The sequence below is a fragment of the Equus asinus genome, chromosome 17 (genome assembly GCF_041296235.1).
Source record: "Equus asinus isolate D_3611 breed Donkey chromosome 17, EquAss-T2T_v2, whole genome shotgun sequence".
Lineage (NCBI taxonomy): Eukaryota > Metazoa > Chordata > Mammalia > Perissodactyla > Equidae > Equus > Equus asinus.
This window is the reverse complement of record NC_091806.1, coordinates 28,691,861-28,707,714: the sequence shown is the minus strand read 5'-3', so window position 1 is coordinate 28,707,714 and position 15,854 is coordinate 28,691,861. Positions and strand designations below refer to the sequence as shown.

The 15,854-nt window shown below is 34.9% G+C and overlaps 1 protein-coding gene and 1 pseudogene across 1 annotated transcript; both read right to left on the bottom strand.

Moving 5' to 3' along the window:
- Window positions 1-768, bottom strand: LOC139040606 (olfactory receptor 5AL1-like). The gene has a single exon (XM_070487358.1). It carries the CDS (start codon window positions 766-768, stop codon window positions 1-3), a length of 768 nt encoding a protein of 255 aa, XP_070343459.1.
- Window positions 769-14,899: 14,131 nt separating this feature from the next.
- On the bottom strand, window positions 14,900-15,854 carry LOC139040463 (olfactory receptor 8U9-like; annotated as a pseudogene).

The following is a 15,854-nucleotide window of genomic DNA, read 5'->3' as shown; positions in this document are numbered from 1 at the left end:
TTATCGATTACTAGAATACAACTTTTCAGTAATTTTTTTCAAAGCGTTTTTTACCTCCTGATTCCTCAAACTGTAGATCAATGGGTTTAGCATGGGAATCACCACTGCATAGAACACTGAGGCAAATTTGTCTTTGTCTAGCGAGTGTTTTGACTTGGGCTGCAAGTACATAAAACTGAGGGTCCCATAATATATAGTAATAGAAAACAGGTGAGAAGCACAGGTAGAAAAGGCTTTCTGTCTTCCTACAGCAGAATGGATTCTTAAGATGGTAAAGACAATGAATACATAGGATATGAGAACAGTAATAAGAGAACAAAAAACATTAAACCCAGCAATAGTTAACAACATCAACTCTTTGACTCGAGTATCAGAACAGGCCAGAGCAATCAAGGGAACATCATCACAGTAGAACTGGTTGACCACATTAGAGTCACAGAAAGACATGTGGAATGTAGCCACTGCTTGTGTGAGTCCCACAGTAAATCCATAAATGTAACAGCTAGTGACCATTTGAATGCAGAGTTTCTTAGGCATGAGAACTACATAGAGTAAAGGCTTGCAGATGGCCACATACCGATCATAGGCCATGATGGAGAGCATTAATAATTCCCAAACTGAAAATGTGATAAAGCAACACACTTGAGTGGCACATGCATAAAATGACATACTTTTAATTTCACGTAAAGAATTCACCAGGGTGTTTGGAGTGATTGCAGAGGTACCGAAAAAATCAATGAAAGCCAGATGACAGAGGAAAAAGTACATGGGGGTCTGAAGCTGAGAACTGATTTGTATTAGCACAATCAAACCAAGATTACCCAAAGCAGTAACTAAGTAAATCAGTAGAAATACACAAAAGAGAATGGCTTGAAGCTTGGGATTACCTGTGAGGCCCAAGAGGATGAACTCAGTGATTGCTGAATGATTGCCTTTTGCCATGAAATAGATAAACAATTCTATAATAAACTCCTTCAGAGCACCGTCTCTGAATACCCTTGACTTTGTAGGAAATAGTCAATTAAATGTGAGAAGATAGCCCTGGCTCACCAGGATGTTATATTAAATTCAGTCAAAGTAGAATCCTGATAAGCACTCTGAAGTATGTGAGGATTATAGTTATACTTTCAGTATGAAAGGATTTGGTCCAAGCATCAATTCCAGGATATAAAATCCACTTGAGAGCTGTAAAAAGAGAGAATATTTCAATTAAAATTTTATAATCAAAGTCTGTGTTGTACTTTTTTTAAAATACAAAAGAAAAAAGCAACGTTAAGAATGCAAGCGCCTATGATAATGCATATCAAAATACTTTCTTAAATTAGAAGTTGATCTAATAAAATTATTGCATAATTTCATCAGAATATTAAAAATTACCAAAACTATGTGGCAAAAATGTAAAATGAAAGTCAAAAGCAAAATATTAACACTTTATCTTTAGGTGTCCTGTTTGATGTAACATTAAAATTTTCTTTTGCTCATCTCCATTTTCTACTTTTTTTCTAATACATATATAATACTGACTTTAAGGTAAAATAGGGTTGTGAATTTGTTGGCTTTGTCTTTTGGCAAAATGCACACCAGTGAATAATTTTCCAGATTGTAAAACGGCTGTAAATGTTTAAGAGACTTCATTTTAGCCTCTATCTTCAGTATCTAAGTGGTCTCAAGTGAATAGCATTTGGGCAGCATTTAGAACATCTAAATTCCAGAGAACATTTCCATAAACCCAAGCTGGATTCTGAACACTTGAAAGTTAGCAGAGTTGAACCCATTTTCCTCCATTCTTAAAGCAGAAAATAAATCAACTTGATTTTCTGACATTATCACTACATTGTCTCAGGTTACTTTGCATGCACCTTATAGACAGTCAAGACATGTAAAACAATAAAATAGAAAAAGCATCTGCCCTCTTAAATTTTGATCGACATTTCCTTGTAAACCTTATTTTTGTTACTCCTTTATCTTTTCTCTCCCTTTCACCACTTTTCAAGCAAATATCTTAGAATGGGCATCCACTCCCAATTTTTCAACCATATTTACAACTTAAGCAAGTATAATCCACTTTCCTTTCCTATTCAATCAAGAAATCCCCTTACCAAGTTTACTGTCATCTTCCCTATTCCTAAATCCAATAAAGCCTCCTTTTCTTTGGCAACTCTGTAGTACTGAACTCTATTGGATATACCTTTGGATTCCAGAAGAAAGCAATCTCTGAATTCATTATTTGTCCATTTGATTCTGCACCTTGGCGGCTCTGCTCCTATTATCTATACTTTAGATGACACATTCTTCAGGCCGTCTCCAAAGCCTTCCAGCTTTCCTTCTTTACAGCTTCTTGTTCAAAAATCTTATCCAGTCCAATGTCCTCAATAAGTATCTACTTGCTGATTATGCACAAGTACACATTTCTATTCCAGATTTATTTTCTCTGTTCCAGCTTTATATATCTAAATGCTTCCCAGAAATCACCACTTAGATATTCTAGGTGTTCATCGAAAGTATTGCATTCAGAAAAGACCTTGGTGTCTCTGCACATTGGACCTGATACTCAAGATCCGGAGTATATACTTTGTATCTCAACGAATAAGGCCATTATCCATTCAGTTTTTCAAATCAGAGACAAATTTTTGTTTACTGTACTTTTCTGTTCCTCCTGCCAATATTCAATCTGTCCCCAATTCCTACCAATTTTATAACCTATATACTTTTCAAATCTGTTTACTTATATTGTTTCCTTGATCCAACCACAATGACTTTCTGTTTTGTTGGACATTTTTTGCAAATGGCACCTAACTTTCACTTTTGCCTCCAATCTCTCCTACTTTTCTCTGTTCCTCACATTTCAGTTTATATAAACTTTTTCAGACACAGCTTCATTCTTTTATACTCTTGATGAAATCCTTCAATGTCTTCCCATTGTCCATCAGATAAATTCTAACTTCTTTCACATGGATGACATAACTCTTAAAAACCTAGTTCCTGCATCTCAGATCAGGCTGATATCTTCCAATACTCTTCATATAATCACCATGTTGCAGATATTCCAAACTACCATTGTTATTCAAATGTGAGACAGAATTTTTTCCTTCTAGTTAACTCTCTGTACTCTGTTGAATCACTTCCTCTTGGAGGCTTTCAGTATTTTTCAGGCCAGATTAAGTCCTCCTCATATATATGGTTTTGCATCCCCGATTTATTTATTATAGCACTTATAGTGTTGAGTTTTTTGTTACAACACCATAATGCAACAGACTGCTAACTTATCTGTAACTAATTCTAAACTTAAAACTGCTATTTTTATGGAATATTACTTATTTTATACACAATTTAATCATCTACCTCTAATAGTATACAGTACAAAGATGGTCAATAACTATCTGTTAAATGATTAAGTGAATAAAAGTTACAGTTCTGCAAATCCAAAGCCTTTCCCACCCAAGAGAGATTGAGTATAGTTTTTTCTACTACCTGATGCTTTCAGTGTTCAATACTCTGTCATAAAGTTCAACCAGAAATTCCTTAATGATCTAGTGAACCTGGAAGGAATCTTTATGAAGCCAGTACAGTTTAAAATCACCTGGATATTATGAGACAACTTTGCATTTTGACGAATGTGTGTATGTGATCCTTCGGGAAACTTTTTTTTTTTACTACATTATTTTTAGCAAACATTGAACAACAGTATAGTTTTCTATTCAAGAATATGCAGTTATTTGATGGCTAGTGTTTGGGGACCAAATTATATCTCTTGAAATGGTAGATCACTTTTTCAGCTATTAGTCAATTAAAAAATCTAGAGTAGAGGAACATATTAATGATCTCTTTTGGGAAAACAGCTTGATGAATTGCCATCTCTGCTTTACTTGCTATATTTGCTTTAATATTTGTCACAATGGTTTCATATTAAAATTATGTATTTATTTAAAATAAATGTTCAGTTCATGGGCCTTAGATTTAGTAACAGCTTTTGGAAGCCATTAGATAAAAATGAATTTTCCAATCACTAACATTCAAACCTTCCTTCTTAGATTAATATCTTGAATTTTTGTTATGATTGATATTCCAGTTCAATAGCAAGGCTTAATTTAATGTTCATTTTCCTTTTCAGTTTCTAGGAAACTGAATGCATGTAAGTCCTAGGTCGATTGACACACTGTTGTAGCCACTCCACAGAAATGGATGAAGCTTTCTATATAAATTTGCTTTAGATGTCCAGATTCACGAAGCCACACACTCACCAAGAGAGGATGAAAAGATTACTGCTCACACAATGAGGCTTTCTCGTGTGAGCAGTGTGAGCTCCCAAGCTGGTCTGAAAATGGCTTGAGGGAGCAGGGAATGGTAGTCGGATTTGGGATTTGTATTGTGTTGAGTGGGTGAGGATTCCCACGTTCAGGAAAAGGCTTGCATGGTTCAACCTTCCATTTGGCACCAAAAGGTGGGGCAGTGAGTTTTTTATCAGTTTATCCGTATGTAGGGTACAAGGGGGAGGGGAAGTGGTAGAGCTTGAAAGCTGTGAGTAGTCAAACATCAAAACGAAGTCAGACATTTTATTACATACCTTTTCTCCTCAAAACCTTTATCAAAACCTCAGTCATCTCCAGCTCTTAGAACATTCTCTTTTACTCTTCCTTAACTTCTTCCTACTGCTTTATTATAGAGATAATTTTTCCTTCTCTCACAAAAAGAAAGAATTCTTCCTGTTTAGGACAGAAAAGGATATATTTGGATGTACAAGGATTGTTTACTGATCTCAAAGTGCGGGTAGCCAGATGAGGAGCACTATCATGATAATAAAATTTGTCCAATCACACCCGAAAGAGAGAAACAAATGCTACCAATTTTCCAAGCATATAGATTTATTTGTTTTATGTGTAAAAGTTAAGATAGTATAAGATAGTATTAGTAAGATAGTATTTAAAGTAAAACCTCTTTGATGATTAGCAAGGATCTACTCTTCTCATTTTTAAAGCAAATTTATTGGATGCCAAAGTTTTGATGAATTATCTTGCTGCTGGCACTTTTCTTAACGATCATTAATAATAATTTTTATTAATATTGAGGCATTTTTGTATAATGAGTGTTAATATTCATTTGTAAAACATGTTGACAATATTTTACCAGATTTATTTCTATCTTAATTTTGTGTGTTGTATATTTTCACATATGGCCTATTCAATCATTGTCTCCAACAGATCTTCTCAGTTTTTATAATTTTGAATTTTTATCAAACGGCAACCCACAAAGTGGGTAGGTAATTGTTTATACTTACATCTAGTTCTATGTAGTATAATTTTGTACTAGTAATGCATTGATATTTTGGAATGCACGTATGGTGTATTATTGTTACCGAACCTGAAGTGAGTTCGCTCACCCGTTGCGCAGCAAGCCAATCTCTGACACCGGGTGTGGTGGAAGAAAGTAGGAATTTTATTTTTGCACAGTGCTGAGCAAGGAACGAGGGCAGCTAATGCTGAAATCCCAAACTCCCAGAAAAGCTAAAAGGAAGGGTTTTTATTTGGGGTTTTAGGTAGGGGAGGGGGAGCATATGGCCTTGCTGGTCAGAGCTTTCCCACCAGCCTGTCTTTGGCCTTGAGACTACTTGCAGAGAGGAGGGAGCTCATGACCTTGCTGATCAGCAGCTTTCCCACCAGCCCTATCTCTTTGCTGGAGGAGATAGTCCAGGTGCTTGTCCTTGACAGTGTCTGTCTCCATGGAAGATAGTGGATTCTGGAGCCAGGAAACCAGAGAGTAAGCAGGGAATAAGTGTTTTGGTTTTAACCCCATATATGCTGGGTTTAATGTGGGGAAACTGATATCAGGGTCGATATCATTATGTGAGACTTTTTCTCTAATTTTTAAATAAATACAAAATACCAAACACAATTTGTACTTTAGCAATAAATGTAAATTTCAAAATTATTTATATATTAAAACTTCAATCTACTTATGATTGTCTCTGGACTTAACTTCTGTGATCTCTCTGTTTATTCATTATTCAAACTACCTTAATTGAATTTTTGTTGTCAAACTTCTCCCACCAAATGGCTTCAGGCAATCACCGAATTGCTGTGTCATTATAGTATTATCTTTTCCAGAATTTCAGCTAAATGCACTCTTTGTGTTTGATTTCCTTCATTTCACACAATGTTTTTGAGATTCATCCATGTTATTGCATGTACAAATATTAATATTTGAGTTTTATCTCTGAGTAGTATCTTATATTGTAACTATGTCACAATTTGTTTATCCATTCACCAATTGAAGGACATGGTTGCTTGCAGTTTTGATTATAAAAAATAATGCTTCAGTGAACACTTACATACACATCTTCATGTGAACATATATTTTCATTTCTCTTGGGTAAATACCTGTGACTGGAATTGCTGGGTCATGTAGCAAATATATGCTTAACTTATGACATACTGACAAATCCAATGTGGCTGTAAGATTTGGGATTCCTACCAGCAATATATGAGGGATCCAGTTCTTCCACGTTCTAATCAACTCATACTGTCAGTCTTTAAAACTTTACCATTTGAATGGGTGAGTAACAGTACATCATTGTGGTTTTAATTTCTGTTTTCTGATGAATGGTAATGTTAGCATCTTTTTATCGTCTTCTTGGCCAATCAATCACATATCTTCTTTTGTGAACTGCCTATTCAAAATTTTTGTCTAGTTTTAAATGTGTTGCCTTTATATTTATTATGGAGTTGTAAGAATTCTTCCTACATACTGTATATAGATATATGTTTTGCAAAATTTATCTCCCTGTATGTGGCTTACCTTATTATTTTCCTATCTTTCAAAGACCAACATTTTTAATAATAATTAATTCTATATCAAACTTTTCTTTTATATTTTGTGCTTACTGTGTCTTGTGTAAGGAGTCTTTGCCCAAAGCAAAGTCATAAGTTTTTCTTACACTTTCTTGTTGAATATTTCAGTAAGAGGAAGATTTTTAAATGTGTATTGAACTCATTAAGATGGAAGAAACCTGAGAACTTAGACCTTATCTGTACAGTAATAAATAGAGAAACTATATTGAAATGGCTAAAGAGAGAATCAAAAGTGAACAGTGGAAACGATGAACATGGACACATTTTTCAAGAAATCTGACTACTGCTTTGAGTGAGGTATTTAAAAGAAAAGTAAAAATATGCAAAACAGTGAAATATTCACTAAGTTCAGACAAAACTAAATATGATCATCTTACATATGTTCCATATTCTCTTTTCAATGTAATACAAAATAAAACAAAATAAATCTTGAGCATATGTGAGATTTTTAATTGTTTCGTAAAGTACCCTCAAATTGTTGCTATAGAATACACTGAATGTTTTTGAATAATAATCATAAAAGATAATATTATTTTTATGTTTAGAGGATTCATAAAGAGAGGTGATTTAAATGGGAAAATGTAATAATGTTAGTGTCAAAGATGGAATATATAAACCAGAGCAAGTGAAAATGTGATACATATTGGAATTAAGGGGCTTCCAGAGATGATAATGAGTTCTGAGAAAAAGGGAAAGAAAAAAAATCTTTTACAGATAATCCAATTGAAAAACAGGAAGGTTATATAAATAGTGAGGAATTTAGCACAGTCTGGGTATAAAATTGTAAGCAACTCTGTGTGGAGAAATAATCCCTAAGGCAATGGATTTGCACTGACATGTACTAGTAGGTACTTAGGGGATACTTATAAAAGTACATCTGGGGAGTTTTGTACCAGTATAGAATATATGAGTGGATAGAGGAAAGTTCATTAACATAAGGTGCTCACCCATTTAGGATGCACTGTTTGGGCAACACCACCTGAAGGCTGCCCTAACAATTTGCTGGGATGGCTCCTTAAAGCCTATACTCAAATATGTCTGGTTCCATATCTGATAGATATGCCAGATCATCCTTTGCATAGTAATAAAGAAAAGGGGAGAAGACTGAGGAATGTGAGAGTATGATAATGAATTTACCATGTAGAAAAGTAAAACTCTCTTCCTGGACTTCTCAACCTGCAGCAGCTGATAAGCTAAACTAAGAAGTCCTGCTGCAACTAGGCCTTTAACCAGGCCACGCACTCCATCCAGAACAACCTTAGCATCTCAGCCAACTTCTTGACCATGTTCATGTAATGTCTGCGCAGCCTGAAATTTGAGGTGGTGCAGATGGCCCTCAGGAAAGTGCCTAGTTCACCTTCCTCTAACAAGATCCCTTGGCTTTCTTGCTGCACCGGGCCTTCCTGGTGGGTGTGTACGTCCAGATGGACACCTGAGCCAAGATCTCTGAGGCCCAGAGGATCCTACTCATGCAGGGTTTAATGTTAGCTTGTGCAACAGCCTTGTTTAGGGCTGCATATACACGAAAATGACTGCACCATAAAATATAGTGATGGAAATCAGGTGGGAGGCACAAGTAGAAAATGCCTTTTGTCTTCTTTCAGCTGAATTAATCCTCAGAATAGCCAATGGAATGACCATGTAGGAGATGTGGATGACAAAAAGACGGGAAAAGGTAATGAAACCAGCAAGTGTGAATAAATGTCAGTTCTTTGATATTTTTGTAATGGGTTTTATGATAGGCCACATCAACAAGGGGAACATCATCACAGTAGAAGTGATTTATTATATTTAAATTGCAGAAAGACAAGTGGAATGTAAGAGTTGCCTGCAGGAGTCCGCAGAAACCCATACAAATATGTACTAATCACCATTCAAATACAGACCCTTCCATTCACGACAATGATACAAAGTAAAGGGTTACACATGGCCGTATACTCATCATACCGTGACTGAGAGCATATACATTTCACAAACCACAAACATTATAAAGCAACACAACTGAGTGGCACAAGCAAGGAAGCATATCCTTTTAATTTCTTGGTGGAAGTATACCAGAGTGTTAGGAGTAATAGAAGAGCTATAGCAAAAATCAACAAAAGTCAGGTGGCTGAGGAAAAATATATAGGTATGTGAATATGACGACTGATATGAATTAACATAATTAATCCAAGATTGCCTATAACACTAATAAGGTAGACCACTAGAGAGATACCAAAAAGAAGGGTTTGAAGCTCTGGATTAGCTGTCAGTCTTAAGAGGATGAATTCAGTCACATCTGAATTATTGTCTTTGGCCATGGAATGTGCAAGCATATCTGAATGTTATCTCCAGAACGCCCATTCTGGATAATCTTCCACTTCTTAGATTAAGAACTTAAGTCATGCTTATTTTATGAGGACTGTATTGGAAAGACAATTCTCACTGGTCCTGTGGGCCATTCTCATGTTTCTATTCTGCCTGCGTTTGATCTGAAGGGATTTGCTCCAGACAGAAATTTGACCATACTCAGTAATCTGGTGGATTGTTAAAGAAGACAGAATTTTTTGAATTAAATGTGGAATCTCATAAACACAATGAAAAACCAGCATAACGGGTATAGAAGAATAAATATTTCAATGATAAAAAGAGATGACAGCATATTTCAGAGTAATATACAAAGATGAAATACTAAACATTTCAACTAACCTCAAGATTAAGACAACCATGACTCAGACTAAACATTATTTTAGTGTGCTAGTCAGTGCAAGGGATGAAGCGGTAAAAACATCATTATTTATAAAATATATGATACTGTATCTGAACCAATAAGTTCAGCAAAAAGATATTATTAGATTTGTTATGTTTATAGTAAAGTCTTCTCTTACAGAGCTATATAATGAAAATGATGCCATAATAAAAATGTAACATCAAAGAAATAGGAAAATAGAATTTTCAAGATTCCATTTAAAATAGTAAACAAAAACATTTAAAACCTAGGGTTTAATATACTATCAAACTTGGCAAAATGCTGGTTTTACATGGTCGCATTGTTTATGTTTAAGTTGAATAAATTTATTGTTTCACATTTCTTAGTGAAATGACATTTAGGAAACAACAAAATTCTTCACAAGTTAATTCAACCATGTAATGTATGGTAGATAATCCTAAATAAATCTATGAAATAAACTTGCAAGAACAGTCAGGGCATTTCTTAAAATAATATGTAATGAAGGGTTATTACTCCTTACAAATAGTAAACCATATTATAAACTACATAATATAAAACAAAGTGAGAATCAGTGGCATGCCAGTGAATGTTTATTAACTGGCTTTCAAAAAAGGAAAAACAAAATATTGCTGATTTGTAGCATCAGTTGATTTACTGATTCCTATAGGGTAAATATTCCTACCACAGCTGATCTAAACCTATCTGAATTTGGAGATGGGGAGAGATGTGCAGATGTAGCTTTTATGAGTTAGTAGGAGCTGCACTGGTGGTAGTTATGAAAAGTAGGTTGGTATTATAAGGAAAATAATAGAAAATAGTGTTTAGTAAGAGGCACACATATTTATATGAGTATACTGTATGCTAGAGCAGCACTTAAAATCTATGATGCGTCTCTTTCCACAGCATATTTATACCTATATTTATGGGTCTCTCTCCCCAATCTACATGGTAATTACAAAGAGAAAACATCCATCTCATTAATATGAAAGGACTGGGTAGAAATAAGTTGTCCATCAGACTGATCAAATTAAAAGAATGATAATACCCACTGTTGGTAAAGTTGTAGGAAAACAGATACAGCTAATAGAGATATAATTTGTCTTCATCTTTCTGGAAGGCAGTGTAATAGTAAGTGTTAAATATGCCTGCCACTTGATACAATGATTTAATGCTAGCTACTCAGGGAAATAATATAAATATGCAAATATATAAATTATCCAATTTTTACTTACCAAAAATGGAATTTGTCTAAATATATGATAACTGTTCAGTTATTGCACAGCTTTTTATTAAAATACTAAATAGCCATAAAAAAGCTGAAATGTCTACATTTACTGATATTGAAAAATGTTAAAAATATAGCAAGTTAAAAAGAGCGGCATTCTAACCAAATTATGTAGTAAGAAATTATTTCTGTAATGTTCACATCACATATTATGACCTGTACATCATATACACACACAGGAAACATACTCAAATTGTATATGGTAAAATGTTAGTAGTTATGCCTATAAGGTGACATTGTGGTTGATCCTTCCATCCTTCCTTTCTATTCATTTAAATGATCCTTTACTTCCAAGTCTTGGCTACTGTGAATAATTCTACAATGAACATAAGGTAGCATGTATCGTTATGCATTTGTGTTTTCAAGTTCATTGGATAAATACTCAGCAGTGGAATAGCTGGATCATATGGTAGATCTATTCTTCATTTTCTGAGGCTACTCCGTAGTGCTTTCCATAGTGGCTGCACCAGTTTGCACTCCCACCAGCAGTGTATGAGGGTTCCCTTCTCTCCACATCATCTCCAACACTTGTTGTTTCCTGTCTTGTTGATTATAGCCATTCTGACCAGAGCGAGGTGATATTTCATTGTAGTTTTTATTTGCATTTCCCTGATAGTTAATGATGTTGAGCATCTTTTCATTTGCCTGTTGCCCATCTGTATATCTTCTTTAGATAAGTCTCTGTTCAGATCTTTTGCCCATTTTTAATTGGGTTGTTGGTTTTTTTGTTGTTGAGCTGAATGAGTTCTTTGTATATTTTTGACATTAACCCCTTCTCTGATATATGGTTTGCAAATATCTTCTCCCAATTGTTAGGTTGTCTTTTCATTTTGTTGATGGTTTCCTCTGCTGTGCAGAAGACTTTTAGTTTGATGTAGTCCAATTTGTTTATTTTTTCTTTTGTTTCCCTTGCCCAGTCAGACATGGTACTTGAAAAGATGCTGCTACGACCTATGTCAAAGAGCATACTGCTTATGTTTTCTTCTAGAAGTTTCATGGAAGCACCCTAGTGCCCATCAAGGGATGAATGGATAAAGAAGATGTGGTATATATACACAATGGAATACTACTCAGCCATAAGAAATGATGAAATCTGGCCATTTGTGACAACACGGATAGACCTTGAGGGTATTATGCTAAATGAAATAAGTCAGAGGGAGAAAGTCAAACACCATATGACCTCATTCATAAGTAGAAGATAAAAACAATGACAAACAAGCACATAGCAACAGAGACTGGATTGGTGGTTACCATAGGGGAAGGGGGCAGGGAGAAGGGCAAAAAGGATAATTAGGCTCACATGTGAGGTGATGGACTATAATCAGTTTTTGGTTGGTGAACATGATGTAATCTACAGAAAATCTGAAATATATTACAATGTCCTTTGAGAGCTATATAATGTTATAATGTTACTGCAATAAAAAAATTTAAAAATAAAATTAAAAAATAAATAAATAACTGATTCTTTACATTTTGTGCTATACTCTACTTCAAACAAACTTAATTTTAATTTCATACATATATTTCCATTTTTCAATGGATTCCATGCTTATGAATATTGATAATTTTTCACATTTAGATACATACAATTTGAGCTTATCTAGTGCCCATATGAATATTTGAAGTATTCCTAATTATTTACCATTAAAAATAACTTCATAATTCCACATTTTTGAGGAAAACGTTTCATTGTGATATATTCCTCAGGAGGACTAATTTGTTAACAAATTTTAAAAAATTGTCTAATTGAAAGCAATTGTATTCAAAATGAACAGGACCAATTTACAAAATCATCATTAAATTTTAAATAAAAATCATGATAAATCTTTTAGCCTGTATTAATAATTATGTAGCAAATTTTGTTTTAACCTGAAACTCTTAAATTTTATTTTGGCTAGATAGTTTTCTAAATGTTCAACATTTTAAAATTGAGAGTAAGAAATCTAAAATTTATCATTTTAAAAAGTCTTTAACAAACAAATTTTCTTTAATTTGTTCTCTTTTTTTTTTTTTTTTTGAGGAAGATTAGCCCTGAGCTAACATCTGCTGCTAATTCTCCTCTTTTTGCTGAGGAAGACTGGCCCTCAGCTAATATCCGTGCCCATCTTCCTCTTCGTTATATGTGGGACACCTACCACAGCATGGCGTGCCAAGCGGTGCCATGTCTGCACCCGGCATCCAAACCAGTGAACCTCGGGCCGCCGAAGGGGAACGTGCGCACTTAACCGCTGCGCCACCGAGACTGCCCCTTCATTTTCTTTTTTGATCCTATGACAATACAGAGCTTTTGCCTCAGCAAGTGTTAGACCCAGCATTCACATTCAGGTATCCAGACTCCAAGGAATCTGTGCTCTTTAAAAGAAACAGCTGTGGCGCAGTAAATGTGCCACCCTGCCGAGACAGGAGGTTGTGAATTCAAGGACCTTAATGACAATCTTTCAGTATATAGAATACAGACTTAAAACATGCTAAGGAGCTTTGTAAGAAAACAGAGAGCCACTGAAATGTTCAAATAGTAGGTGAATGAGTTTAAAGAAAAGATGAGGAAAGAGACTTGAAAACTGTGGATCAGACTAGCCCTGTGTCTCTATGATCCATCAAAATATATGTATAGTATATTTTGGGCCTTGGCCTAAGGCAAGATTTGTAAGGAATAATTTTACTTGAATATAATGTCCTTTCCCTGCACATTAATAGCTTCTTCCTGATATTTAGTATTCTAATGGTCCCTAGATGGAAAAAATATATCAAATTATATGTTTTAGTTGCAAACTCAAAACCATTTTCTGGGTAATGGAAACGTGTAAAATTATTCCATTTATTTGAAAAATATACATACATAGCTATAGCTATATCTATACCTATATCTATATCTTATCTATGTCACAGTTATCAGCTGTGTATGGTAATTCTCATTTATAAATTGTACTCTCAAGTTCATCAGTAGATTTGAGACTAGAACTGAGGTCTTTAGGCTCATGAAAGAAAGGGAGATGATACGCAAATACCTACCACTGTCTATTATCCTTTTTCATGTTGTTTAATCCTAAAAATACTCCAAATTGAGTAATATTGGCCTCCTTTAACAGATAAATAAACTGATGAGAGCCCACACATAGCACAATGCCACGTTTAGGACCTGAGCATGTTTTTTGACTACAAAGCATATGTTCTTTTCACTAGGATACATTGCCAGCTGAGTTCACTGTGGTATAAACTGTACCTTAATCAATAATGATCAATCTACCCAAGATTTTCCTAGTGTAACTGCATATAATCCTTGTTACTGGTAAAATGGTCTTTCATGGTTCAATTATCTTGAGTACGTTTCTTTCCAATGTATGATACCCTATGGGATTCCATCTCTGAATTACACTGTTAATTTATTTTAGATAACCAGAAAAAATATAATGAGGTCTCATAGGCATAAAAAAGGCAGTTAACTTAAAGAGTTAGTCATTCCAGAGCAAACCAGACTTCCAGACCAGTGGAAGGCCACGTTAAATCTGTGAAATAGATAAAGTTAAGATGGAGTACAATTCTCATTAATAAAGGCAATTTTTGAAATGTGAATATGGGACAGTTTTACACTGTAATAATTGTTTTCAAGAAATTAGCAAATCAAGAAGAAGATATTTAGACTATGTATCTTTACTTTTCTCCTGACATATTGTTAATACAGCCAGAAAATCCTGAACTGGGGATTTTGGAGGGGTGGAGAGTCTGAACTTTTGTCCATATTCTGCTTATAACTAATTGTATATCCAGATGATGGTTTTTGGTGCAATTCTCATTTTGAGAGATGAAAAAAATTGGTATAAATTCTTAGGGTCAGAGAATTAATTACTTTTACTACATTTCCATTTGAAAAATGAAAGAAGGGGAGCAAATTTTTACAGTTACTTTTATATCTGAAATCTCATTCTAAGTGTAAATCTAGAAAATTTCATTATATAGTGAACAGATATACAGAAATGGCATATTATGAATAGACATCCTGGTAGTTTTTTGAGGAATAAAGCTAGACCATGAAGAAAATCCCATTTTTATTTATTCAAGTCACTTTCTTAATTTCATGAACACAAAAGCCTGGTTTTTATAGATGACTTTTTTCAGGACTCCTTTCACCAACTTGTTCTTAAGGCTATAGATTAAGGGGTTCAACGTGGGAATGCTCACTGTGTAGAATACTGAGGCTGTTTTGTCTGTGTCAAGGGAATGGTTAGAGCTTGGATGTAAATGCATATAGATCAGGGTCCCAAAGAATGCGGTGAGTGCCAACATATGGGAGCCACATGTGGAGAAAGCCTTGTGCCTGCCCTCAGCTGAACACATCTTCAGGATGTCAGAAATAATATACATGTAGGAGACAAAGACAACCAGAAGGGAAGAAATGAACATGACACCAGCACAGGCAAGGATCCACAGCTGTTTGGCGTGAGGTTCTGAGTAAGTTAGCCTCAGGAGAGGCATGTCATCACAATAGAAATGATTAATGATATTGGAGTGACAATAAGAGAGGTGAAAAGTGAGGATGGCATGAAATACTGCAACCAGGAAGGTATAGCTGTAGGGGACAGCCACAAGCTGATTACAGATTCCTGGGGACATTAAATCATGGAGAGCAGAGAGTTAGAAATGGCCACATATCAGTCATAGGCCATGGAAGCCAAGAGCAAGCACTCAGCTGTCATGAAGGCCAGGAAACAGCCTAACTGAGCAGCACATGCATTGAAGGAGATTACATTTTGTGTGTGCAAGAAATTCCTAAGCATTTTGGGTGTAATGACAGAAGAATAAAAGAAATCGACAGAAGCCAGGTTGCTAAGAAAGAAGTACATTGGTGTGTTAAGTCTTGTTTCTGTTCTAATGATTAGGATTAAACCTGATTGCCTACTACTGTGAAGAGGTAGATGGATAATAATATCACAAACAAGGGCATCTTCAACTCCTGATGATCTGTGAGGTCCATGAGAATAAATTCTGACCCCCGGGTATAATTTATCTGGGCCAT

What these genes read in the sequence shown, in the direction of transcription:
- LOC139040606 (XM_070487358.1), bottom strand. Translation starts at nt 768, where the DNA reads ATGTACTTTTTCCTCTGTCATCTGGCTTTCATTGATTTTTTCGGTACC.